The 20,572-nt window shown below is 38.9% G+C and overlaps 4 protein-coding genes across 11 annotated transcripts; all 4 read left to right on the top strand.

The window, feature by feature from the left end:
* Nucleotides 1-731: 731 nt before the first annotated feature.
* LOC114872766 lies at nucleotides 732-4,687 on the top strand. Its single transcript, XM_046288742.1, has 6 exons — nucleotides 732-883; nucleotides 2,583-2,839; nucleotides 2,968-3,237; nucleotides 3,312-3,445; nucleotides 3,516-3,681; nucleotides 3,767-4,687. Exons 2-6 carry the CDS (start codon nucleotides 2,585-2,587, stop codon nucleotides 4,163-4,165), a joined length of 1,224 nt encoding a protein of 407 aa, XP_046144698.1. The 5' UTR covers nucleotides 732-883; nucleotides 2,583-2,584; the 3' UTR covers nucleotides 4,166-4,687.
* Nucleotides 4,688-5,151: 464 nt separating this feature from the next.
* LOC114872738 lies at nucleotides 5,152-19,960 on the top strand. Its single transcript, XM_046288711.1, has 11 exons — nucleotides 5,152-5,316; nucleotides 13,798-14,054; nucleotides 14,183-14,452; nucleotides 14,528-14,661; nucleotides 14,731-14,896; nucleotides 14,982-15,372; nucleotides 17,849-18,105; nucleotides 18,234-18,503; nucleotides 18,578-18,711; nucleotides 18,782-18,947; nucleotides 19,024-19,960. Exons 2-11 carry the CDS (start codon nucleotides 13,800-13,802, stop codon nucleotides 19,420-19,422), a joined length of 2,442 nt encoding a protein of 813 aa, XP_046144667.1. The 5' UTR covers nucleotides 5,152-5,316; nucleotides 13,798-13,799; the 3' UTR covers nucleotides 19,423-19,960.
* LOC123988487 lies at nucleotides 6,145-8,079 on the top strand. The gene is made up of 5 exons (XM_046288743.1): nucleotides 6,145-6,236; nucleotides 6,382-6,651; nucleotides 6,727-6,860; nucleotides 6,931-7,096; nucleotides 7,182-8,079. The coding sequence occupies exons 2-5, from the start codon at nucleotides 6,442-6,444 to the stop codon at nucleotides 7,578-7,580; spliced, it is 909 nt and encodes a 302-aa protein (XP_046144699.1). The 5' UTR covers nucleotides 6,145-6,236; nucleotides 6,382-6,441; the 3' UTR covers nucleotides 7,581-8,079.
* LOC123988486 lies at nucleotides 9,093-11,804 on the top strand. 8 transcript variants are annotated; one of them, XM_046288735.1, is made up of 7 exons: nucleotides 9,124-9,228; nucleotides 9,349-9,700; nucleotides 9,900-10,156; nucleotides 10,285-10,554; nucleotides 10,629-10,762; nucleotides 10,833-10,998; nucleotides 11,084-11,804. In XM_046288735.1, exons 2-7 carry the CDS (start codon nucleotides 9,676-9,678, stop codon nucleotides 11,480-11,482), a joined length of 1,251 nt encoding a protein of 416 aa, XP_046144691.1. In that variant the 5' UTR covers nucleotides 9,124-9,228; nucleotides 9,349-9,675; the 3' UTR covers nucleotides 11,483-11,804. The 8 variants fall into 8 exon arrangements, with proteins under 8 accessions (XP_046144693.1, XP_046144691.1, XP_046144694.1 ...); XM_046288734.1 differs by having other exon boundaries at nucleotides 9,152-9,270; XM_046288740.1 differs by having other exon boundaries at nucleotides 9,153-9,270; nucleotides 9,349-9,696.
* Nucleotides 19,961-20,572: the final 612 nt, after the last annotated feature.

Raw genomic sequence — 20,572 nt, 5'->3', positions numbered from 1 at the left:
TATCTGTTCATTAACCCTTCAGTAATCGTTTCAACGAGCACATATGTTTATAAAATATTTTCCTTTTGTGTTAGGGAGAAATTTAAAAAAAGATGGTACCAGGAAGCAATCGAGCTTCTTATCTTATCTTTGTTTTGCTGTATTTCATATTATTTATCAAATTTTGCAAGTGAACCTACCAACAACTTAAAAATTTACACTCGTCTATCAAAACGAGTTCTGACTGCGAAAGATAAAAATTCTTGCATATCATCCGATTGAAATTCCATGCACTAACAGCAAGTTCCATTTATAATACTGTTTCCATAAAATCCGTACAAATTCTAGTAAAACTATCGACAGGACAATTGAAATTCCTTCTGGATTACAATCTCATCATTGTTATCACGCCACATGCCTAGTGTTTCCATAGCATACAGAAGACTCTTATCACAATTATCATTCAACTATTTGCGCTGCAGAGTACTTATTTGACTTGTCCAAAATTACTATTATCTTCTCTGTCGTTTAATTTATCTCGAGACGATTTTGTCTACAGTTCTCTTTGATATGATACACAATTGTTAAGCTGTCTGTGAACTCCTAAAGTATATTATTTTTCGCGAGTACAAGGAATAATTAAGATAGTCTTTAAATTGCGCAATCATCCGAGAATCTCTATGAAATCAGTATGGCAACGATGAACGGGGAAATTAAGTGTTGGCTGATTGTTAGCGATAGATGACATTCGAGGTCCGGACGCTTCTGATTGAAGCATAAATAATGTGTGGAGGTTCGTATAAAACGTGACAAGACGGTTCCTTGTGCCTCACTCCGTATCAAATACCCACGGAGGCCTAGTGAAGTGAAACAGTAGTTGAGAACATCTTTGACACATCTGCAGGTCAGTGAAACTTCGTGTGTTTGGTTTATTCATTTACAAAATGTGTGTGTCCTTCGTAAATGAGTGAGAAATTTTTATCTGAATGGGAAGATTTTTTTTTAAATATTGTGTTGGTTTTACGTGGTTGTGTTGGAAACGACAGCGATTTATTTGCAATTCGGAAACACAAAATAAGAGCATTCTCGTGATTAAATAATTTTATCTCTCCGAAAGCGTGCAACGCGAAGGTAAAGCGAGGATAATTTATTCCCTGATCTAATTTACAGATATTATTATTCATTACCGATAAGTTATTAATTTATCAGTAATTTGGTAAATTGGGTCATTCATGTTTTTAAAATATTTTTATCAAAGTCTATTGCGTTTATTCCTTTCAGTATCAAAGGAATGACGATGAAGAAAAAATGACCTCGCAATGCTCCGGTTAGCTCATAATTTACGTGACGCATTTGACCCACTACTGTGATTAACTTATCAGTACAACTCCTATCAGTAATGATTACGAGTCATTAGATGTATATAAAGGTCAATCATTTCTGAGAATACATTGTAACGTGTTGTATCTTTTTTAAAACTAAAGTATTACGTCGATAATATTACTAAATTAGCATTAATACCATCTATAATTAGATTGTGTCCCGCGGCATTAGAATTTCCACACGCATAAAATAGCCATACATCACGGTCCGTCAACGATCTAACTGAGCCGAAATAAATGGAATCATTAATCTCGTCTACCCTAATTTGCCGGTCATAGAACTGTGCTTCAGCAACCCGTTATTTTTGGGCACTTCCAAGCTTGAAGCCAAACTTCAATTAATAGAGCAAATAATTAGGTGTCAACCCTATTTAGTCCATCGAAAGAGCAAATAATAAAGCGAGTAGTTAACAGAATACTAAAACTAGGCAAAGTATAAAAATAGGGTGGGCAAGTAAATGGTTATTTATAGGTTTTAAACTGGGCTGAAACTTAAAACATTGTTAGAGCTATTATCTCTTATTATGTCTTAGAGCTATTAAACTCGAAAAAGCATGATACAAGATAACAGTTAAATGACCTCAATTCCCACGTTTCTCTCGGTAAACACAATCTTGTTTCATTTTCAATATCCGTATACGACATGATAACCTCGATACGGAGGCAACTGTAGCTAATAAATTTTCAAAGGATTGATAGAAAACAGTCGTGACACGTGAATGTCCCCTTCATTAGCTTATAAGATCCACGAGCCATGTAGATGCAAAGCTTCCGTCTTTCTAGATTCTCTTTGATTCAAGAACGCGTTCTTTGTTCGCAACGCGATTCGTGGCTCGTCGTAAATTTCTTTAAAATATCGCGGCTCGATCGAGTCCGATGGAATCTCGAAGGGTGAAACGTGCTGCATCGCGAACACGGGGTGGAACGAAGAGAGAGAAAGAGAGAACGAAATGAAAAGGAGCCTCCTCGTTCCATTACGCTTCTAATTGAAACAGCTCGATCTCGAACGCGAGAAACGTTCTTGGTGAATATCGAGAATGGAAGAGAAAGAGCGAGTTAGGAGAGCTAGAGAAAGAAATAGGAACGAAAGGAAAGCATGATAAATCTCGCCGTGAACAATAAGTTACTGTAAAGAATCGTTTCCGTGTTTCCTGACGCGCTGGGAAGAACAATGATTTGTCGAAGAAAATTCTCCAATTCCAATTCCGATTCCAATTTCAGAAATGGCCGTAGAAGTACCACCATGGCTGAACATCGACTACACCAAGAGGATACTGCGACTAGCAGAGGAGGACAATACCTTGCAGGTGACCAATATATTTACCAAAGCGGCCACGGACAAGGGCGACAACTATACCAGCGACATGTTCAGGGTGACGGTGGAGTTCAGCCGTAATAAAGGGGATAATAAGATGACCGAGAAGAAGTCGATGATCTTCAAACTTGAACCAGTCGAAGAAGGTGCCCGACGAGAACTGGTACATTTGTATTTAATCATTCTTTCTATCACTCATGCTGCTCCCTTTTTCACATTCGCAATGTTTGCACACATTATTTGAGCTTCGACAACACCTTTTACAACAGGTGTTTCCGAATGTTTCTTAAGGTTAGGAAAATTGAACTCTTCGACACGGAGATCTCTGTTCTAACCGACACAGTGAAGAAAATGAATCACATGTTGGGACCTGAGGAACGCCTCAGCGCGAAAGTTTATCACATACGAATGGAACCACCGTTGTGTTTGATCCTAGAGGATCTTTCTGTTCTTGGTTTTCGTATGGCCGATCGTCAACTTGGTCTCGACATGGACCACGCGTTAATGGCTATTAGAGGATTGGCTAGATTTCATGCTGCATCGGTCGCTTTGTGCGAAAAGGTAAGGATCATTCCTGGAAAGGAAGGATTAAAAGTAAATTTTACGATTGCGATTAATTTGCATTCTAATTATAGGAACCGAAATACAAGGAGCGATATAGAAAAGGATTGTTCAGTATGGAGTATCCAGAGGAGATGCACACTTTCATAACCGGCACTTTGACAGCGATGGCGGAAGAAGTGGAGAAATGGCCAGAATTTGGAAAACAGTAAGATTAACGAAACGATTAATTTCATTGGAATACTTCTAAAAACACTGTAAAATTTTGAAATTCACAGCTATGCGGATAAACTTAGGGCGTTTACACCTAATTCATATCGAAAAGGCTGCGAAGCTATAGCGCGTAAGGACAACGAGTTCAACGTGATTAATCATGGGGATTGTTGGGTGAATAACATGTTGTTCCGATATGATGACAATGGAAAACCGATTCAGCATATTTTCGTAAGTGAAAGCAAAATATTAAATTTCAAATTTTAGAAAAACAATAACGACTCTCATTATCGAACCCTTCTAATTGGTATTGCAGGTAGACTTTCAGCTATGTTTATACAGTTCACCTGCGGTTGATCTACATTATTTTGCGGCTACTAGCTTAAGCGAAGAAGTCTACAAACATAGGAGAGGTTTGTTGCTCGAGGAGTACTTGAAAACGTTAACAAGTGTCATGAAGAAACTTGGTTGTAAAACATCACCGCCCACCATGGACGAATTGCAGAGGACTCTGAAAGAACGAGAGACGTACGAATTTATCTCTTCAATCGTTATCTTGCCAATGATACTGTTAGACAAGGAAAACGTAGCGTCTATCAACGAACTAATGGAAGCGGAATGCAAAGTTAACCCTGGTATCAAGTCAAAGGCCTTCCGGAAGGTGATGAGCAGAAGATTGCCAAAATACATGGAAATGGGCTTATTCGAACCGTGAGCCTTTCAATATGTTTTAACACGCTCGATGATGTGCCGCAATTAAACGTTGGCGATACCGAGTGAACAGCAGTGGGTGTGTTAAAGAAAGATTTTCGAGAATCGAATTCAATGAGAAGTGATGTCAATTACGTACTCGAGTTTACGTGTGTGGAGGCTGTGTTGAATTGTGATCGATTTATTGTAACAGTAAGATACATTGTAAGCTGTTCTTTATCGTGTTTCCTTGAAGCCGAATGGTTTAAACAAGGTTCAAATATTTTTTGTAAATCACTTAGACTTAATAACGACGAGAAAGGGTTTAGAAGGTACACGCTTAGATTAATTTATTTTTCTAAGTCCACAAGTCCATAGTACAAACTGAACGATAAAATGTCACCGAACATACATAATTAACAAAGTATTATTTTAGATGTAAATAAAAGATTTTTGCTGTTAATCGTGCTACTATTTTGAAAGTACACGAACATTGTTACACGTTGCACAATGAAAACGAAATAAAAAAATTAAAAATCAATGAAAATGAACGAAATGTATTCATGTAACTCGTGATCCTACCAAAAAAAAGAAAGGGAACGACTATTTCACAGTACTGTTTTCTGAAAATGCTTACGAATTCTCGTCAGACCATCGACAGGACAATTGAAATTCCTTCCGGATTACAGTATCATCATTGTTATCATGCCACGTGCCTAGTGTTTCCATAGCATACAGAAGACTCTTATCACAATTATCATTCAACTATTTGCACGGCAGAAAATGTATTTCACTTTCTAAAAATTACTATTATCTTATCTCTGTCGTTTAATTTATCTCGAGACGATTTTATGTAAACTTTTCTTTGATATGATACTCTTTTATTTTATTTTTCAAGTCAACAAAAAGCAATTAAGACAGTCTTTAAATCGCGTAATCATACGATAACCTCTATGAAATCAGGATGGCAACGATGAACGTATAATCAACTGTTCGGTGATTGCAAACGATAGATGATGTTCGGGATCCGGACGCTTCTCATTGGAGCATAAATAATGTGTGGAGTTTCGTATAAAACCTGACAAGGCGATTCATTCTGCCTCACTCCGTACCAAATAGCCACGGAGGTCTAGTGAAGTGAAATAGTAGGTGGGAACACCTTTGAAACATCTGCAGGTCAGTGAAGCTTCGTGTGTTTCGTTTATTCATTTACAAAATGTGTACGTCCTTCGTAAATGGGTGAGAAATTTTTATCTGAACGTGAAGATTTTTTTTTAGATATTGTGTTGGTTTTACGTGGTTGTGTTGAAAATGACCGCGATTTATTTGCAATTCGAAAACATAAAATAAGGGCATTCTCGAGATCGAATAATTTGTAATGAAAACAATTTTTGCACTCCGAAAGCGTGCACCGCGATGGTAAAACGAGGATAATTTATACCCTAATCTAATTTACAGATATTATTACTGATTACCGATAAATTAATAATTTGGTAAATTGGTTCATTAATGTTTTTGAAATATTTTTAAATGTTGTAAGTGAGTCGGGGCAGTGTTGCTTGAAGTAGCGAAGGTGGGTATGTGTGAGTGTGCGTCACATCAGGGCGAACGAGTGTGATCGTGGTAATCACGCATGAAGCAGCTGGACTTCACGCTGCGTGGGTGACTCGAGGTAGTGAGCGTCAGAATTATAAATAATCTCTACTACCTGCTACATTTGTGTAAAGTACACACATGTCTCGGCAACTTGTGAAAATAAACGTTACATAAGTCTTGATATTTCCTGACGCACCGGGAGAAACAATAATGATTTGTCGAAGAAAATTCTCCAATTCCAAATCTGATTGCAATTTCAGAAATGGCCGAGAAAGTACTACCATGGCTGAACATCGACTACACCAACAAGATAATGCGACTAGCAGAGAAAGACAATACCTTGCAGGTGACAAATATATTTACCAAAGCGGCCACGGACAAGGGCGACAACTATTGCAGCGACATGATCAGGGTGACGGTGGAATTCACCCGTAATAAAGAGGACAAACTGGTGACCGAGAAGAAGTCGATGATCCTGAAACTTGAACCACTCGAAGAAGGTGCTCGTCGAGATCTGGTACATTTGTGTTCAATCATTTTCTCTGTCTTTCGTGCTACTCCCTTTTTCATATTCGAAATGTTTGAACGCATTATTAGAGCTTCGATAGCACATTTTACAACAGGTGTTTCTAAATGTTTCGTAAGATCAGTAAAATTGAAATCTTCGACACGGAGATCTCTGCCCTAACCGACGCCGTGAAAAAAATGAATGAAATGTTGGGACCTGAGGAACGTCTCTGCGCGAAAGTTTATCACGTACGAATGGAACAACCGGTGTGTTTGATCATGGAGGATCTTTCTGTTCTCGGTTTTCGTATGGCCGATCGCCACCTTGGTCTCGACATCGATCACGCGTTAATGGCTCTTAGAGCAATAGCTAGGTTTCATGCTGCGTCGGTCGCTTTGTGCGAAAAGGTAAGGATCATTCCATCAAATGGAAGGATAGAAAGTAAATTTTACGATTGCGATTAATTAGGATTGTAATTAAAGGAACCGAAATACAATGAGCAGTATAGAAAAGGATACTTCAATAGGGGGTGTCAAAAGGAGCTGCAAATGTTCATAACTGCCATTTTCAAAGCAATGGCGGATGAAGTGGAAAAAATGCCAGAATTTGGAAAACCGTAAGACTAACGAAACAATTAATTTCTTTTCAAAACTTCTAAAATCACTGTTAAATTTTGCAATGTACAGCTATGCGGATAAACTTAGGGCGTTTGCACCTAATTTATATCGGAAAGGCGGCGAAGTTACAGCGCGTAAGGACAACGAGTTCAACGTGATCAATCATGGGGATTGTTGGGTGAACAACATGTTGTTCCGGTATGATGACAATGGAAATCCCATTCAGCAGATTTTCGTAAGCGAAAGCAAGATATTAAATTTCAAATGCTAGAAAAGTAATAACGACGGTTATTAACGAACCCTTCTAATTGGTATTGCAGGTAGACTTTCAACAATGTATAAACAGTTCACCTGCGCTTGATCTGCATTACTTTTTGGCTACCAGCATAAGCGAAGATATCTATGAACATAGGAGAAGCTTGTTGCTCGAGGAGTACTTGAAAACGTTGACAAGTGTCATGAAGAAACTTGGTTGTAAAACATCACCGCCCACCATAGACGAATTGCAGAGAATTCTGAAAGAACGACAGATGTTCGAATTGATAGCTACGACCCTTGTCTTGCCAATAACACTGTTAGACAAGGAGATGGCAGTGGATATCAATGAGATATTGCAAGCGGGTTCCAAAGATATCCCTGCTCACATATCAGAAGCCTACCGGAATGTGATGAGGAAAAGATTTCCAAGATACATGGAAATGGGCTTATTCGACCCGTGAGCTTTTTAATATGTTTTATCACGCTCGCTGTTTTGTCGCAATTAAAAGTTGGCGATGGAGGACACGATATCGATTGAGCAGCAGTGGGCATGTTAAAGATAGATTTTCGAGAATCGAAATCAATGAACAGCGATATCAATTACGTATTCGAGTTTACGTGGACAGATACTATGTTGAATTATGATCGATTTATTGAAGCAGTAAGATACATTGTAATCTATTCTTTATCGTCTATCCTTGAAGCCGAGTGGTTTAACCAAAGTCCAAATGTTTTTTGTAAATCACTTAGTCTTAATAATAACGAGAAATGCTTTAGAAGGTACAAGCTTAGATTTCTATTTTTGTAAGTCCACAAATCCATAGTACAAACTAAGCGATAAAATAATGTCACCTAACATGCATAATTTGCATGCATCCTACTACTTTGTAAGTACACGAACATTGTTACACGTTGCATAATGAAAAAGAAATAAAAAAATTGAAGATCAATGAAAATGAACGAAGTGTATTCATGTAACTCGTGATCCTATCAAAAAGAAGAAGGGGGAACAATTCTAGTACACTATAATGCACTAGATAAATTACGAATTAACTGTACGCGTCCCCTTTTTTTCTCCCATTGTTCATGCTGTCATTGAAACAATTATCGTGTCGTGTTGATACCAATGTTTAGAATGAATACGATAGAGATATATATATGACTCAACTGTATACAGTTCTACACGTGTATGAACTGAAGAGTGCTTACGAAGCAATCTGATCGGAGCCTTGACGGATACTTAACTCAAATTTCAATGTCCGGTTCCTCCTTTCTACCCTTCCACTCCCGAGTCTTACGAACGGTCAGCAAGGATCCGCAGAGATGTAGTCCAGTGAGGAAGGTGTTGACGGAAGTGTTCAATTAGCAAACGTTTGGAGCTTAACTAATGGCCATAGGCTGAACGGTTCAGCAAATCATCTCGCTGGACATTGCCAATGTAAGCTAGCTGAAAACCCAACAACCGCGATGCACGTGGGAGTCATATAGTTAGAAGGATCGGTTGTACGACTGATGTAGACTCTCGACTGATACGACTATTTCACAGTACTGTTTTCATAAAATGCTTACGAATTCTCGTCAGACCATCGACAGGACAATTGAAATCCCATCTGGATTACAACATCATCATTGTTATCACGCCACGTGCCTAGTGCTTCCATAGCATACAGAAGACTCTTATCACAATTATCATTCAACTATTTGCACTGCAGAGTGCATATTTGACTTGGAAAAAATTACTATTATCTTATCTCTGTCGTTTAATTCATCTCGAGACGATTTTATCTACAGTTTTCTTTAATATGATATTCTTTTATTTTATTTTTCGAGTCATGAAAAAACCATTAAAATAGTCTTTAAATCGCGTAGTAATCCGACAACCTCTATGAAATCAGTATGACAACGATGAACGAAGAAATCAAGTGTTGGCTGATTGCTAACGATAGATGACGTTCGAGATTCGGACGCTTCTGATTGGAGCATAAATAATGTGTAGAGGTTCGTATAAAACCTGACAAGGCGACTCATTCTGCCTCACTCCGTACCAAATAGCCACGGAGGTCTAGTGAAGTGAAATTGTAGGTTGGAACATCTTTGAAACATCTACAGGTCAGCGAAGCTTCGTGTGTTTCGTTTATTCATTTACAAAATGTGGGTGCCCTTTGTAAATGGGTAACAAATTTTTATCTGAAAGTGCGGATTTTTTTAAAAATATTTTGTTGGTTTTAGGTGGTTGTGTTGAAAACGACAGCGATTTATTTGCAATTCGAAAACATAAAATAAGGGCATTCTCGAGATCGAATAATTTGTAATGAAAACAATTTTATCGCTCCGAAAGCGAGGATGATTTATACCCTAATCTAATTTACAGATATTATTACTGATTACCGATTAATTAACAATTTATCAGTAATTTGGTAAATTGGATCATTCATGTTTTTAAAATATTTTTAAATATTGTTAGTTAGTCGGGTCAGTGTTGCTTGAGGTAGCAAAGGTGGGTACATGTGAGTGTCCGAGTATCACGGCGAAAGAATGCGATCGCGATAATCACGCATGAAGCAGCTGGACTTCAGGCTGCGTGGGTAACTCGACGTAGTGAGCGTCAGCTTTATGAATAACCTTTACTACGTGTTACATTTGTTTAAAGTACACACATGTCTCGGCTAGTTGTGAAAAATTCACGTTACACACGTATTGATAGTTCCTGACGCACCGGGAAAAACCATAATGATTTGTCGAAGAAAATTCTCCAATTCCAATTCCGATTCCAATTTCAGAAATGGCGGGAGTAGTACTACCATGGCTGAACATCGACTACGCCAACAGGATAATGCGACAAGCAGAGGAGGACAATACCTTGCAGGTGACCAATATATTTACCAAAGCGGCCACGGACAAGGGCGACAATTATTCCAGCGACCTGATGAGGGTGACGGTCGACTTCACCCGTAATAAAGGGGACAAACTGGTGACCGAGAAGAAGTCGATGATCCTCAAACTTGAACCACTCGAAGAAGGTCCCCGACGAGAAATGGTACATTTGTGTTTAATGATTTTTTCTATCTTTCGTGCTGCTCCCTTTTTCACATTCGCAATTTTTGCACACAATATTTGAGGTACGACAACACCTTTTTCAACAGGTGTTTCCGAATGTTTCTTAAGGTCAGGAAAATTGAAGTCTTCGACACGGAGATCTCTGCCCTAACCGACGCCGTGAAAAAAATGAATCACATGTTGGGACCTGAGGAACGTCTCTGCCCGAAAGTTTATCACGTACGAAAGGAACCACCGGTGGGTTTGATCATGGAGGATCTTTCTGTTCTTGGTTTTCGTATGGTCAATCGTCAACTTGGTCTCGACATCGATCACGCGTTAATGGCTCTTAGAGGAATAGCTAGGTTTCATGCTGCGTCGGTCGCTTTGTGCGATAAGGTAAGTATCGTTCCATGAAATGGAAGGATAGAAAGTAAATTTTAAGTTTGCGATAATTTGTATCGTAATTACAGGAACCGAAATACAAAGAGCAGTATAGAAAAGGATTGTTCAGTAGGGAGTGTCCAATGGAGATGCAAATGTTCATAGGTGCCATTTTCACAGCGATGGCGGATGAAGTGGAAAAATGGCCAGAATTTGGAAAACCGTAAGGTTAATGAAACGATTAATTTCTTTAGAAAACTTCTAAAAACACTGTTAAATTTTGCAATCTACAGCTATGCGGATAAACTTAGGGCGTTTGCACCTAATTTATATCGAAAAGGCGGCGAAGTTACAGCGCGTAAGGACAACGAGTTCAACGTGATCAATCATGGGGATTGTTGGGTGAACAATATGTTGTTCCGGTATGATGACAATGGAAAACCCATTCAGCATATTTTCGTAAGCGAAAGCAAGATATTAAATTTCAAATGTTAGAAAAGTAATAACGACGGTTATTAAGGAACTCTTCTAATTGGTATTGCAGGTAGACTTTCAGCAATGTTTAAACAGTTCACCTGCGCTTGATCTGCATTACTTTATGGCTACCAGCTTAAGCGAAGAAGTCTATGAACATAAAAGAGGCTTGTTGCTCGATGAGTACTTGAAAACGTTGACAAGTGTCATGAAGAGACTTGGTTGTAAGACATCACCGCCCACCATGGACGAATTGCAGAGAACTCTGAAAGAACGACAGATGTTCGAATTGATAGCTTCGGCCCTTGTCTTGCCAATAACACTGTTAGAGAAGGATAAAGTAATGGATGTCAATGAGCTACTGCAAGCGGATTGCAAAGATAACCCTGGTCACAAGTCAGATGCCTTCCGGAATGTGATGAGCAAAAGATTGCCAAGATACATGGAAATGGGCTTATTGGACCCGTGAGCTTTTTAATATGTTTTATTACGCTCGCAGTTGTGTCGCATTTAAACGTTGGCGATGGAGCACGCGACATCGATTGAGCAGTAGTGAGCGTGTTAAAGAAAGATTTTCGAGAATCGAAATCAATGTACAGCGATATCAATTACGTACTCGAGTTTACGTGGACAGATACTGTGTTGAACTGTGATCGATTTATTGTAGCGGTAAGATACATTGTAATCTGTTCTTTATCGTCTATCCTTGAAGGCGAATGGTTTAACCGAAGTCCAAATATTTTTTGTAATTCACTTACTCTTAATAATAACGAGAAATGCTTTAGAAAGTACAAGCTTAGATTTTTTTTTTTATCCACAAGTCCATAATACAAATTGAGCTATAAAATAATGTCACCCAACATGCATAATTTGCATGCATGCTACTACTTAGAAAGTACACGAACATTGTTACACGTTGCAAAATGAAAATCAAAGAAAAAAATTGAAGATGAATGAAAATAAACAAAGCGTACTCATTTAACTCGTGATCCTATCAAAAAAAAGAAAGGGGAACAATTCTAGTACGCTATAATTCGCTAGGTAAATTACGAATTAACTATACTCGTCCCCTTTTTGTCTCCTATTACTCATGCTGTCATTGAAACAATCATCGTGTCCTGTTGATAGCAATGTTTAGAATGAATACGATAGAGATATATTTTTGAAACAACTGTGTACAGTTGCTCACGTGTATGTACTGAAGAGTGCTTACGAAATAATCTGATGGGAGCCTTGACGGATATTTAACCCTTCCACTCCAGAGTCTTACGAACGATCAGCAAGGAGGCGCAGAGAGGTAGTCCAGCGAAGGAGGTGTTGACGGAAGCGAGCAATTAGCTAACGTTTAGAGTTCAACTAACGGCCATAGGCTGAACGGTTCAGCAAATCATCTCGCTGGACATTGCCCATGTAAGCAAATTGAAAGCCCAGCAGCCGCGATGCACGTGGGAGTCATATAGTTAAAAGGATCGGTTGTACGACTAATGTAGACTCTCGACTGATACGACTATTTCACAGTACTGTTTTCAAAAAAAAAAAAAAAAAAAAAAAAACATCGTATTGAGTATCCTCCTCCTTTTCAAAGTCGGATAATAAAATGATTACGAATTCTCATCAGACCATCGACAGGACAATTAAAATTCCTCTTGGATTACAATCTCATCATTGTTATCACGCCACGTGCCTAGTGTTCCCATAGCATACAGAGGACTCTTATCACAATTATCATTCAACTATTTGCACTACAGAGTAGGTACTTGTTTGACTTGCGAAAAATTACTATTTCCTCTCTGTCGTTTAATTTATCTTGAGACGATTTTATCTACAGTTTTCTTTGATATGATACACAATTGTTAAGCTATCTGCGAGCTACTAAGGTATTTTATGTCTCGAGTCAAACAAAAAATCATTAAGATAGTCGTTAGATCGCGTAGTCATCCGATAACCTCTATGAAATCAGTATGGCAACGATGAACGAGGAAATCAAGTATTGGCTAATTGGTAACGATAGATAACGTTCGAGATCCGGACGCATCTGGTTGGAGCATAAATAATGTGTGGAGGTTCGTATAAAAGGTGACAAGGCGATTCATTTCGACTCACTCCGTATCACACAGCCACGGAGGCCTAGTGACGTGAAGCAGTAGGTGACAACATCTTTGAAACATCTGCAGGTCTGTGAACCTTCGTGTGTTTCGTTTATTTATTTACAAAATGTGCGTGTCCTCCGTAACTGGGTGAAATATTTTTATCTGAACGTGAGGATTTTTTTTAAATATTGTGTTGGTTTTGTTGAAAACGACTAAGATTTATTTGCAATTCGAAAACACAAAATGAGAGCATTCTCGTGATCGATTAAATTGTAATGAAACCAATTTTAACGCTCCAAAAGCGTGCAACGCGAAGATAAAACGAGGATAATTTGTTCCTCGATTTAATTTACAGATATTATTACTGATTACCGATAAATTAATAATTTATCAGTAATTTGGAAAGTTAAATCATTCATGTTTTTAGAATATTTTTAAGTGATGTAAGTGAGTCAGTGCACAGTGTGCGTATGTTGCAGCGAACGAGTGCGATCGCGGTAATTACGCGCGGGTGACTCGTCGTAGTGAGCGTCAGAATTGGAAATAATCTTTACTATTCGCTACATGTCTGTAAACTACACACCTATCTCGGCTACTTGTGAAAAACACACGTTACATAAGTCTTGATATTTCCTGACGCACCGGCAAAAACAATATTGATTTGTCAAAGAGAATTCTCGAATTACAATTTCAGAAATGGCCGGGGAAGTACTACCATGGCTGAACATCGATTACACCAAGAGGATAATGCGACTAGCAGAGAAAGACAATACCTTGCAGGTGACAAATATATTTACCAAAGCGGCCACGGACAAGGGCGACAACTATTGCAGCGACATGATCAGGGTGACGGTGGAGTTCACCCGCAATAAAGGGGACAAAATGGTGACCGAGAAGAAGTCGATGATTCTAAAACTTGAACCACTTGAAGAAGGTGCCCGACGAGATCTGGTACGTTTGTGTTTAATGATTCTTTCTGTCACTCATGCTGCTCCCTTTTTCACATTCGCAATGTTTGCACGCATTATTAGACCTTCGACAACACCTTTTACAATAGGTGCTTCTGAATGTTTCTTAAGATCAGGAAAGTTGAAGTCTTCGACACGGAGATCTCAGCCCTAACCGACGCCGTGAAGAAAATGAATCAAATGTTGGAACCTGAGGAACGTCTCTGCGCGAATGTTTATCACGTACGAATGGAACCACCGTTGTGTTTGATCTTGGAGGATCTTTCTGTTCTTGGTTTTCGTATGGCCGATCGTCAACTTGGTCTCGACATGGATCACGCGTTAATGGCTCTTAGAGGAATGGCTAGGTTTCACGCTGCGTCGGTCGCTTTGTGCGAAAAGGTAAGGATCATTTCATGAAAAGAAACGATACAAAGTAAATTTTACGTTTGCGACTAATTTGCATCGTAATTATAGGAACCAAAATACAAGGAGCAGTACAGAAGAGGAATGTACAATATAGACTATCCAGAGGTGATGCACGCTTTCATATCCGGCTGTGTGACATCGATGGCGGATGAAGTGGAGAATTGGCCCGAATTTGGAAAACCGTAAGATTAACGAAACGATTAATTTCTTTGGAATACTTCTAAAAACACTGCTAAATTTGAAATTTACAGCTATTCGGATAAACTCAGGGCATTTGCACTTAATTCATATCGAACAGGCGCTGAAGCTACAGCACGTAAAGACAACGAGTTCAACGTGATCAATCATGGGGATTGTTGGGTGAACAACATGTTGTTCCGGTATGATGACAATGGAAATCCCATTCAGCAGATTTTCGTAAGTGAACGCAAGATATTAAATTTCAAATTTTAGAAAAACAATAACGACTGTCATTAACGAACCCTTCGAATTCGTATTGCAGGTAGACTTTCAGGTATGTTTATACAGTTCACCTGCGGTTGATCTACATTACTTTATGGCTACCAGCTTAAACGAAGAAGTCTATGAACATAGGAGAGGCTTGTTGCTCGAGGAGTACTTGAAAACGTTGACAAGTGTCATGAAGAAACTTGGTTGTAAAACATCACCGCCCACCATGGACGAATTGCAGAGAACTCTGAAAGAACGACAGGTGTACGAATTGTTATCTTCAACCCTTACCTTGCCGATGATACTGTTAGACAAGGATAACGTAGGGGATTTCAATGAACTATTCCAATCGCAATTCAAAGATAACCCTGGTATGAAGTCAAAAGCCTTTCGAAAGGTGATGAGCAAAAGGTTGCCAAGATACATGGAAATGGGATTACTCGACCAATGAGCCTTTTAATATCTTTTTACACGCTCGCTGTTGTGTCGCAATTAAACGTTGGTGATGAATCACGCGATATCGATTGTGCAGCAGTGGGGGTGTTAAAGAAAGGTTTCCGGGAATCGAATTCAATGAGAAGCTATGTTAATTACGTACTCGAGTTTACGTGGGTAGAGGCTGTGTTGAATTGTGATCGATTTATTGTAACAGTAAGGTACGTTGTAATCTGTTCTTTATCGTGTTTCCTTGAAGCCGAATGGTTTAACCAAAGTTCAAATGTTTTTTGTAAATCACTTAGACTTAATAATGACGAGAGAAGCTTTTGAAGGTACACGCTTAGATTAATTTCTTTTTGTAAGTCCACAAGTCCATAGTACAAACTGAACGATAAAATGTCACCGAACATGCATAATTAACAAAGTATTATTTTAGATGTAAATAAAAGATTTTTGTTGTTAATCGTGCTACTATTTTGGAAGTACACGAACATTGTTACACGCAGCACAAAGGAAGTCAAATAAAAAAATTGAAGATGAATGGAAATAAACGAAGCGTTCTTATGTAACTCGTGATCCTATAAAAAAAAAGAGGGGACAATTCTAGTACGCTATAATTCACCTGGTAGATTTTTAATGAACTATACGCGTCCCCTTTTTTTCTCCCATTGCTCATGCTGTCATTGAAACAATCATCGTGTCGTGTCGGTACCAATGTGTAGAATGAATACGATAGAGATATATGCATATTTGACTCAACTGTGTATAGTTGTTCATGTGTATGAAGTGAAGAGTGCTTACGAAGCAATCTGATCGAAGCCTTGACGGATACTTAACTTAAATCTCAATGTCTTGTTCTTCGTTTCTAATCTTCCTCTCCCGAGTCTCACGACCGGTCAGTAAGAAGCCGCAGGGAGGTAGTCCAGCGAGGGAGGTGTTGACGGAAGAGAGCAATTAGCAAACGTTTAGTGTTTAACTAATGGCCATAGGCTGAACGGTTCAGCAAGTCATCTCGCTGGACATTGCCCATGTAAGCTAGTTGAAAACCCAGCAGCCGCGATGCACGTGGGAGTCATATAGTTAAAAGGATCGGTTGTACGACTGATGTAGACTCTCGACTGATACGACTATTTCACAGTACGGTTTTCAGAAAAAAAAAAGAAATATACTCATCGAATTGAGTATCCTCCTTCTTTTCGAAGTCGGATAATAAAATGCTTACGAATTCATGTCAGACCATCAACAGGACAATTGAAATTCCTTCTGGATTACGATCTCATCATTGTTATTACGTCACGTGCCTAGTGTTTCCATAACATACAAAAGACTCTTATCACAATAATCATTCAACTATTTACACTACACAGTAGGTACTAATTTGACTTGCCAAAAATTACTATTATCTTTTCTCTGTCGTTTAATATATCTCGAGACGATTTTATCTACAGTTTTCTTTGATATGATACGCAATTGTTAAGCTGCCTGCGAGCTCCTAAGAGATTTTATTTCTCGAGTCAACAAAAAATCATTAAGATAGTCATTAGATCGCGTAGTCTTCCGATAACCTCTATCAAATCAGTATGGCAACGATGAACAAGGAAATCAAGTGTTGGCTGATTACAAACGATAGATGACGTTCGAGATCCCGACGCTTCTGATTGGAGCATAAATAATGTGTGGAGGTTCGTATAAAAGGTGACAAGGCGATTCATTCTGCCTCACTCCGTACCAAATAGCCACGGAGGTCTAGTGAAGTGAAATAGTAACTGAGAACATCTTTGAAATATCTGCAGGTCAGTGAAGCTTCGTGTGTTTGGTTTATTCTTTTACAAAATGTACGTGTCCTTCGTAAATGGGTGAGAAATTTTTATCTGAACGTGAGGATTTTTTTAAAAATATTCTGTTGGTTTTACGTGGCTATGTTAAAAACGACAGCGATTTATTTGCAATTCGAAAACACAAAATAAGGGCATTCTCGTGATCGAATAATTTGTAATGAAACCAATTTTATCGCTCCAAAAGCGTGCAACGCTAAAGTAAAACGAGGGTAATTTATTCTTTGATCTAATTCACAGATATTATTATTGATTACCGCTAAATTAATAATTTCTCAGCAATTTGGTAAATTGGATCATTCATGTTTTTAAATCATTTTTAAGTGTTGTAAGTGAGTCGGCGCAGTGTTGCTTGAGGTAGCGTAGGTGGGTATGTTTGAGTGTGCGTGTATCACGTCGAATAAGTGCGATCACGATTATCACACATGAAGCAGCTGGACTTTGTGCTACGCGGGTGACTCGTCATAGTGAGCGTCATAATTGCAAAGAATCTTTACTACTCACTATATTTGTGTAAAGTATACACCTGTCTCGGCTACTTGTGAAACATACAGGTTACATAAGCCTTGATATTTCCTTACGCGCCGGGAAGATCAATGATTTGTCGAAGAAAACTTTCCAATTGCAATTCCGATTCCTATTTCAGAAATGGCTGGAGAAGTACTACCATGGCTAAACATCGACTACACCAAGAGGATAATGCGACTAGCAGAGAAAGACAATACCTTGCAGGTGACCAATATATTTACCAAAGCGGCCACGGCCAAGGGCGACAATTATTCCAGCGACATGATGAGGGTGACGGTGGAGTTCACCCGTAATAAAGGGGACAAACTGGTGACCGAGAATAAGTCGATGATACTCAAACTTGAACCACTCGAAGAAGGTGCTCGACGAGATCTGGTACATTTGTGTTTAATCATTTTCTCTGTCTTTCGTGCTGCTCCCTTTTCCACATTCGCAATGTCTGCACGCATTATTAGAGCTTCGACAACACCTTTTACAACATGTGTTTCTAAATGTTTCTTAAGATCAGTAAAATTGGAGTCTTCGACACGGAGATCTCTGCCCTAACCGATGCCGTGAAGAAAATGAATCACATGTTGGGACCTGAGGAACGTCTCTGCGCGAAAGTTTATCACGTACGAATGGAACCACCGTTGTGTTTGATCCTGGAGGATCTTTCTGTTCTTGGTTTTCGTATGGCCGATCGTCAACTTGGTCTCGACATGGATCACGCGTTAATGACTATTAGAGGAATAGCTAGATTTCATGCTGCGTCGGTCGCTTTGTGCGAAAAGGTAAGGACCATTCCATGAAAAGAAACGATAAAACGTAAATTCTACGTTTGCGATAATTTGCATCGTAATTACAGGAACCGAAATACAAAGAGCAGTATAGAAAAGGAATGATCAGTATGGAGTATCCAGAGGAGATGCACACTTACATACCCGGCACTATGGCAGGGATGGCGGATGAAGTGGAGAAGTGGCCAGAATGTGGAAAAGCGTAAGATTAACGAAACGATTAATTTCTTTGGAAAACTTCTAAACAGAATGTTAAATTTTGAAATTTACAGCTGTGCGGATAAACTTAGGGCGTTTGCACCTAATTCATATCGAAAAGGCGGCGAAGCTACAGCACGTAAGGACAACGAGTTCAACGTGATTAATCATGGGGATTGTTGGGTGAACAACATGTTGTTCCGGTATGATGACAATGGAAAACCCATTCAGCATATTTTCGTAAGTGAATTAAATTTCAAATTTTAGAAAAACAATAACGACTGTCATTAACGAACCCTTCTAATTGGTATTGCAGGTAGACTTTCAGCTATGTTTATACAGTTCACCTGCGGTTGATCTACATTACTTTATGGCTACCAGCTTAAGCGAAGAAGTTTATAAACATAAGAGAGGCTTGTTGCTCGAGGAGTACTTGAAAGCGTTGACAAGTGTCATGAAGAAACTTGGTTGTAAAACATCACCGCCTACCATGGACGAATTGCAGAGGATTCTGAAAGAACGAGAGACGTACGAATTGATAGCTTCGGTCCTTGTCTTGCCAATAATACTGTTAGACAAGGATAACGCAGTGGATATCAATGAACTATTGCAATCGGATTTCAAAGAAAACCGTGGTCTCAAGTCAAAAGCCTTCCGGAAGGTCATGAGCAAAAGATTGCCAAGATACATGGAAATGGGATTATTCGACCAATGAGCCTTTTAATATCTTTTAACACGCTCGCTGTTGTGTCGCAATTAAACGTTGCCGATGGATCACGCGATATCGATTGAGCAGCAGTGGGCGTGTTAAAGAAAGGTTTTCTGGAATCGAATTCAATGAGAAGCGATGTTAATTACGTACTCAAGTTTACGTGGGTAGCGGCTGTGTTGAATTGTGATCGATTTATTGTAACAGTAAGATACATTGTAATTTGTTCTTTATCGTGTTTCCTTGAAGCCGAATGGTTTTACCAAAGTCCAAATGATTTTGTAAATCACTTAGACTTAACAATGACGAGAAAGGCTTTAGAAGGTACACAGTTAGATTAATTTTTTATGTAAGTCCACAAGTCCATAGTACAAACTGAACGATAAAGTAATGTCACCGAACATGCATAATTAACAAAGTATTATTTTAGATGTAAATAAAATATTTTTGTTGTTAATCGTGCTACTATTTTGGAAGTACACGAACATTGTTATACGTTGCACAATGAAAATGAAATAAAAAAATTGAAGATGAATGAAAATAAGCGAAGCGTACTCATGTAACTCGTGATCCTACCAAAAAAAAAGGGGGACAATTCTAGTATGCTATAATTCACCAGGTAGATTTCGAATGAACTGTACGCGTCCTCTTTTTTTCTCCCATTGCTCATGCTGTCATTGAAACAATCATCGTGTCGCGTGCATAAATCTTCGCGGCTAGGCTAGACGGAAGATTTAAGAGCGAATCGCACTTTCGCGACATGCAAACGAAACGTGCCGCGGTGTTTTGAATAAATGTCCGTGTCACGTTTTCCTCCTGCATACCGCACGACCGTTTCGGTGAAAACAAAGGGAGCCTGGACGATGAAATTGCTGTTGAACATGCGTTGCACAGCGCATACCTATTTTATGGATTAATTGCACCTCTACCAGAGTGAGATGGGAGTGACGTGAATATCCGTGTTGCAGAAGTGGTTCTGCGCTCGGGAAAGTTGCGCGAAATGAGATCAAAGTCCTTAAGTTTCGTTTGAAATCATCTCCTAAACTATTCGTTCAAAAATCAAGAATAATTGAAGAAACGTTTGATAATTACCCTGGTTATATTAATAAATCAGGCGAAACGGAATGTAAAATTAATCGTCAAAGCAAAGGGTTAA

Source organism: Osmia bicornis, chromosome 14 (assembly GCF_907164935.1).
Source record: "Osmia bicornis bicornis chromosome 14, iOsmBic2.1, whole genome shotgun sequence".
NCBI lineage: Eukaryota > Metazoa > Arthropoda > Insecta > Hymenoptera > Megachilidae > Osmia > Osmia bicornis.
This window is presented reverse-complemented; position numbering and strand designations above follow the sequence as displayed.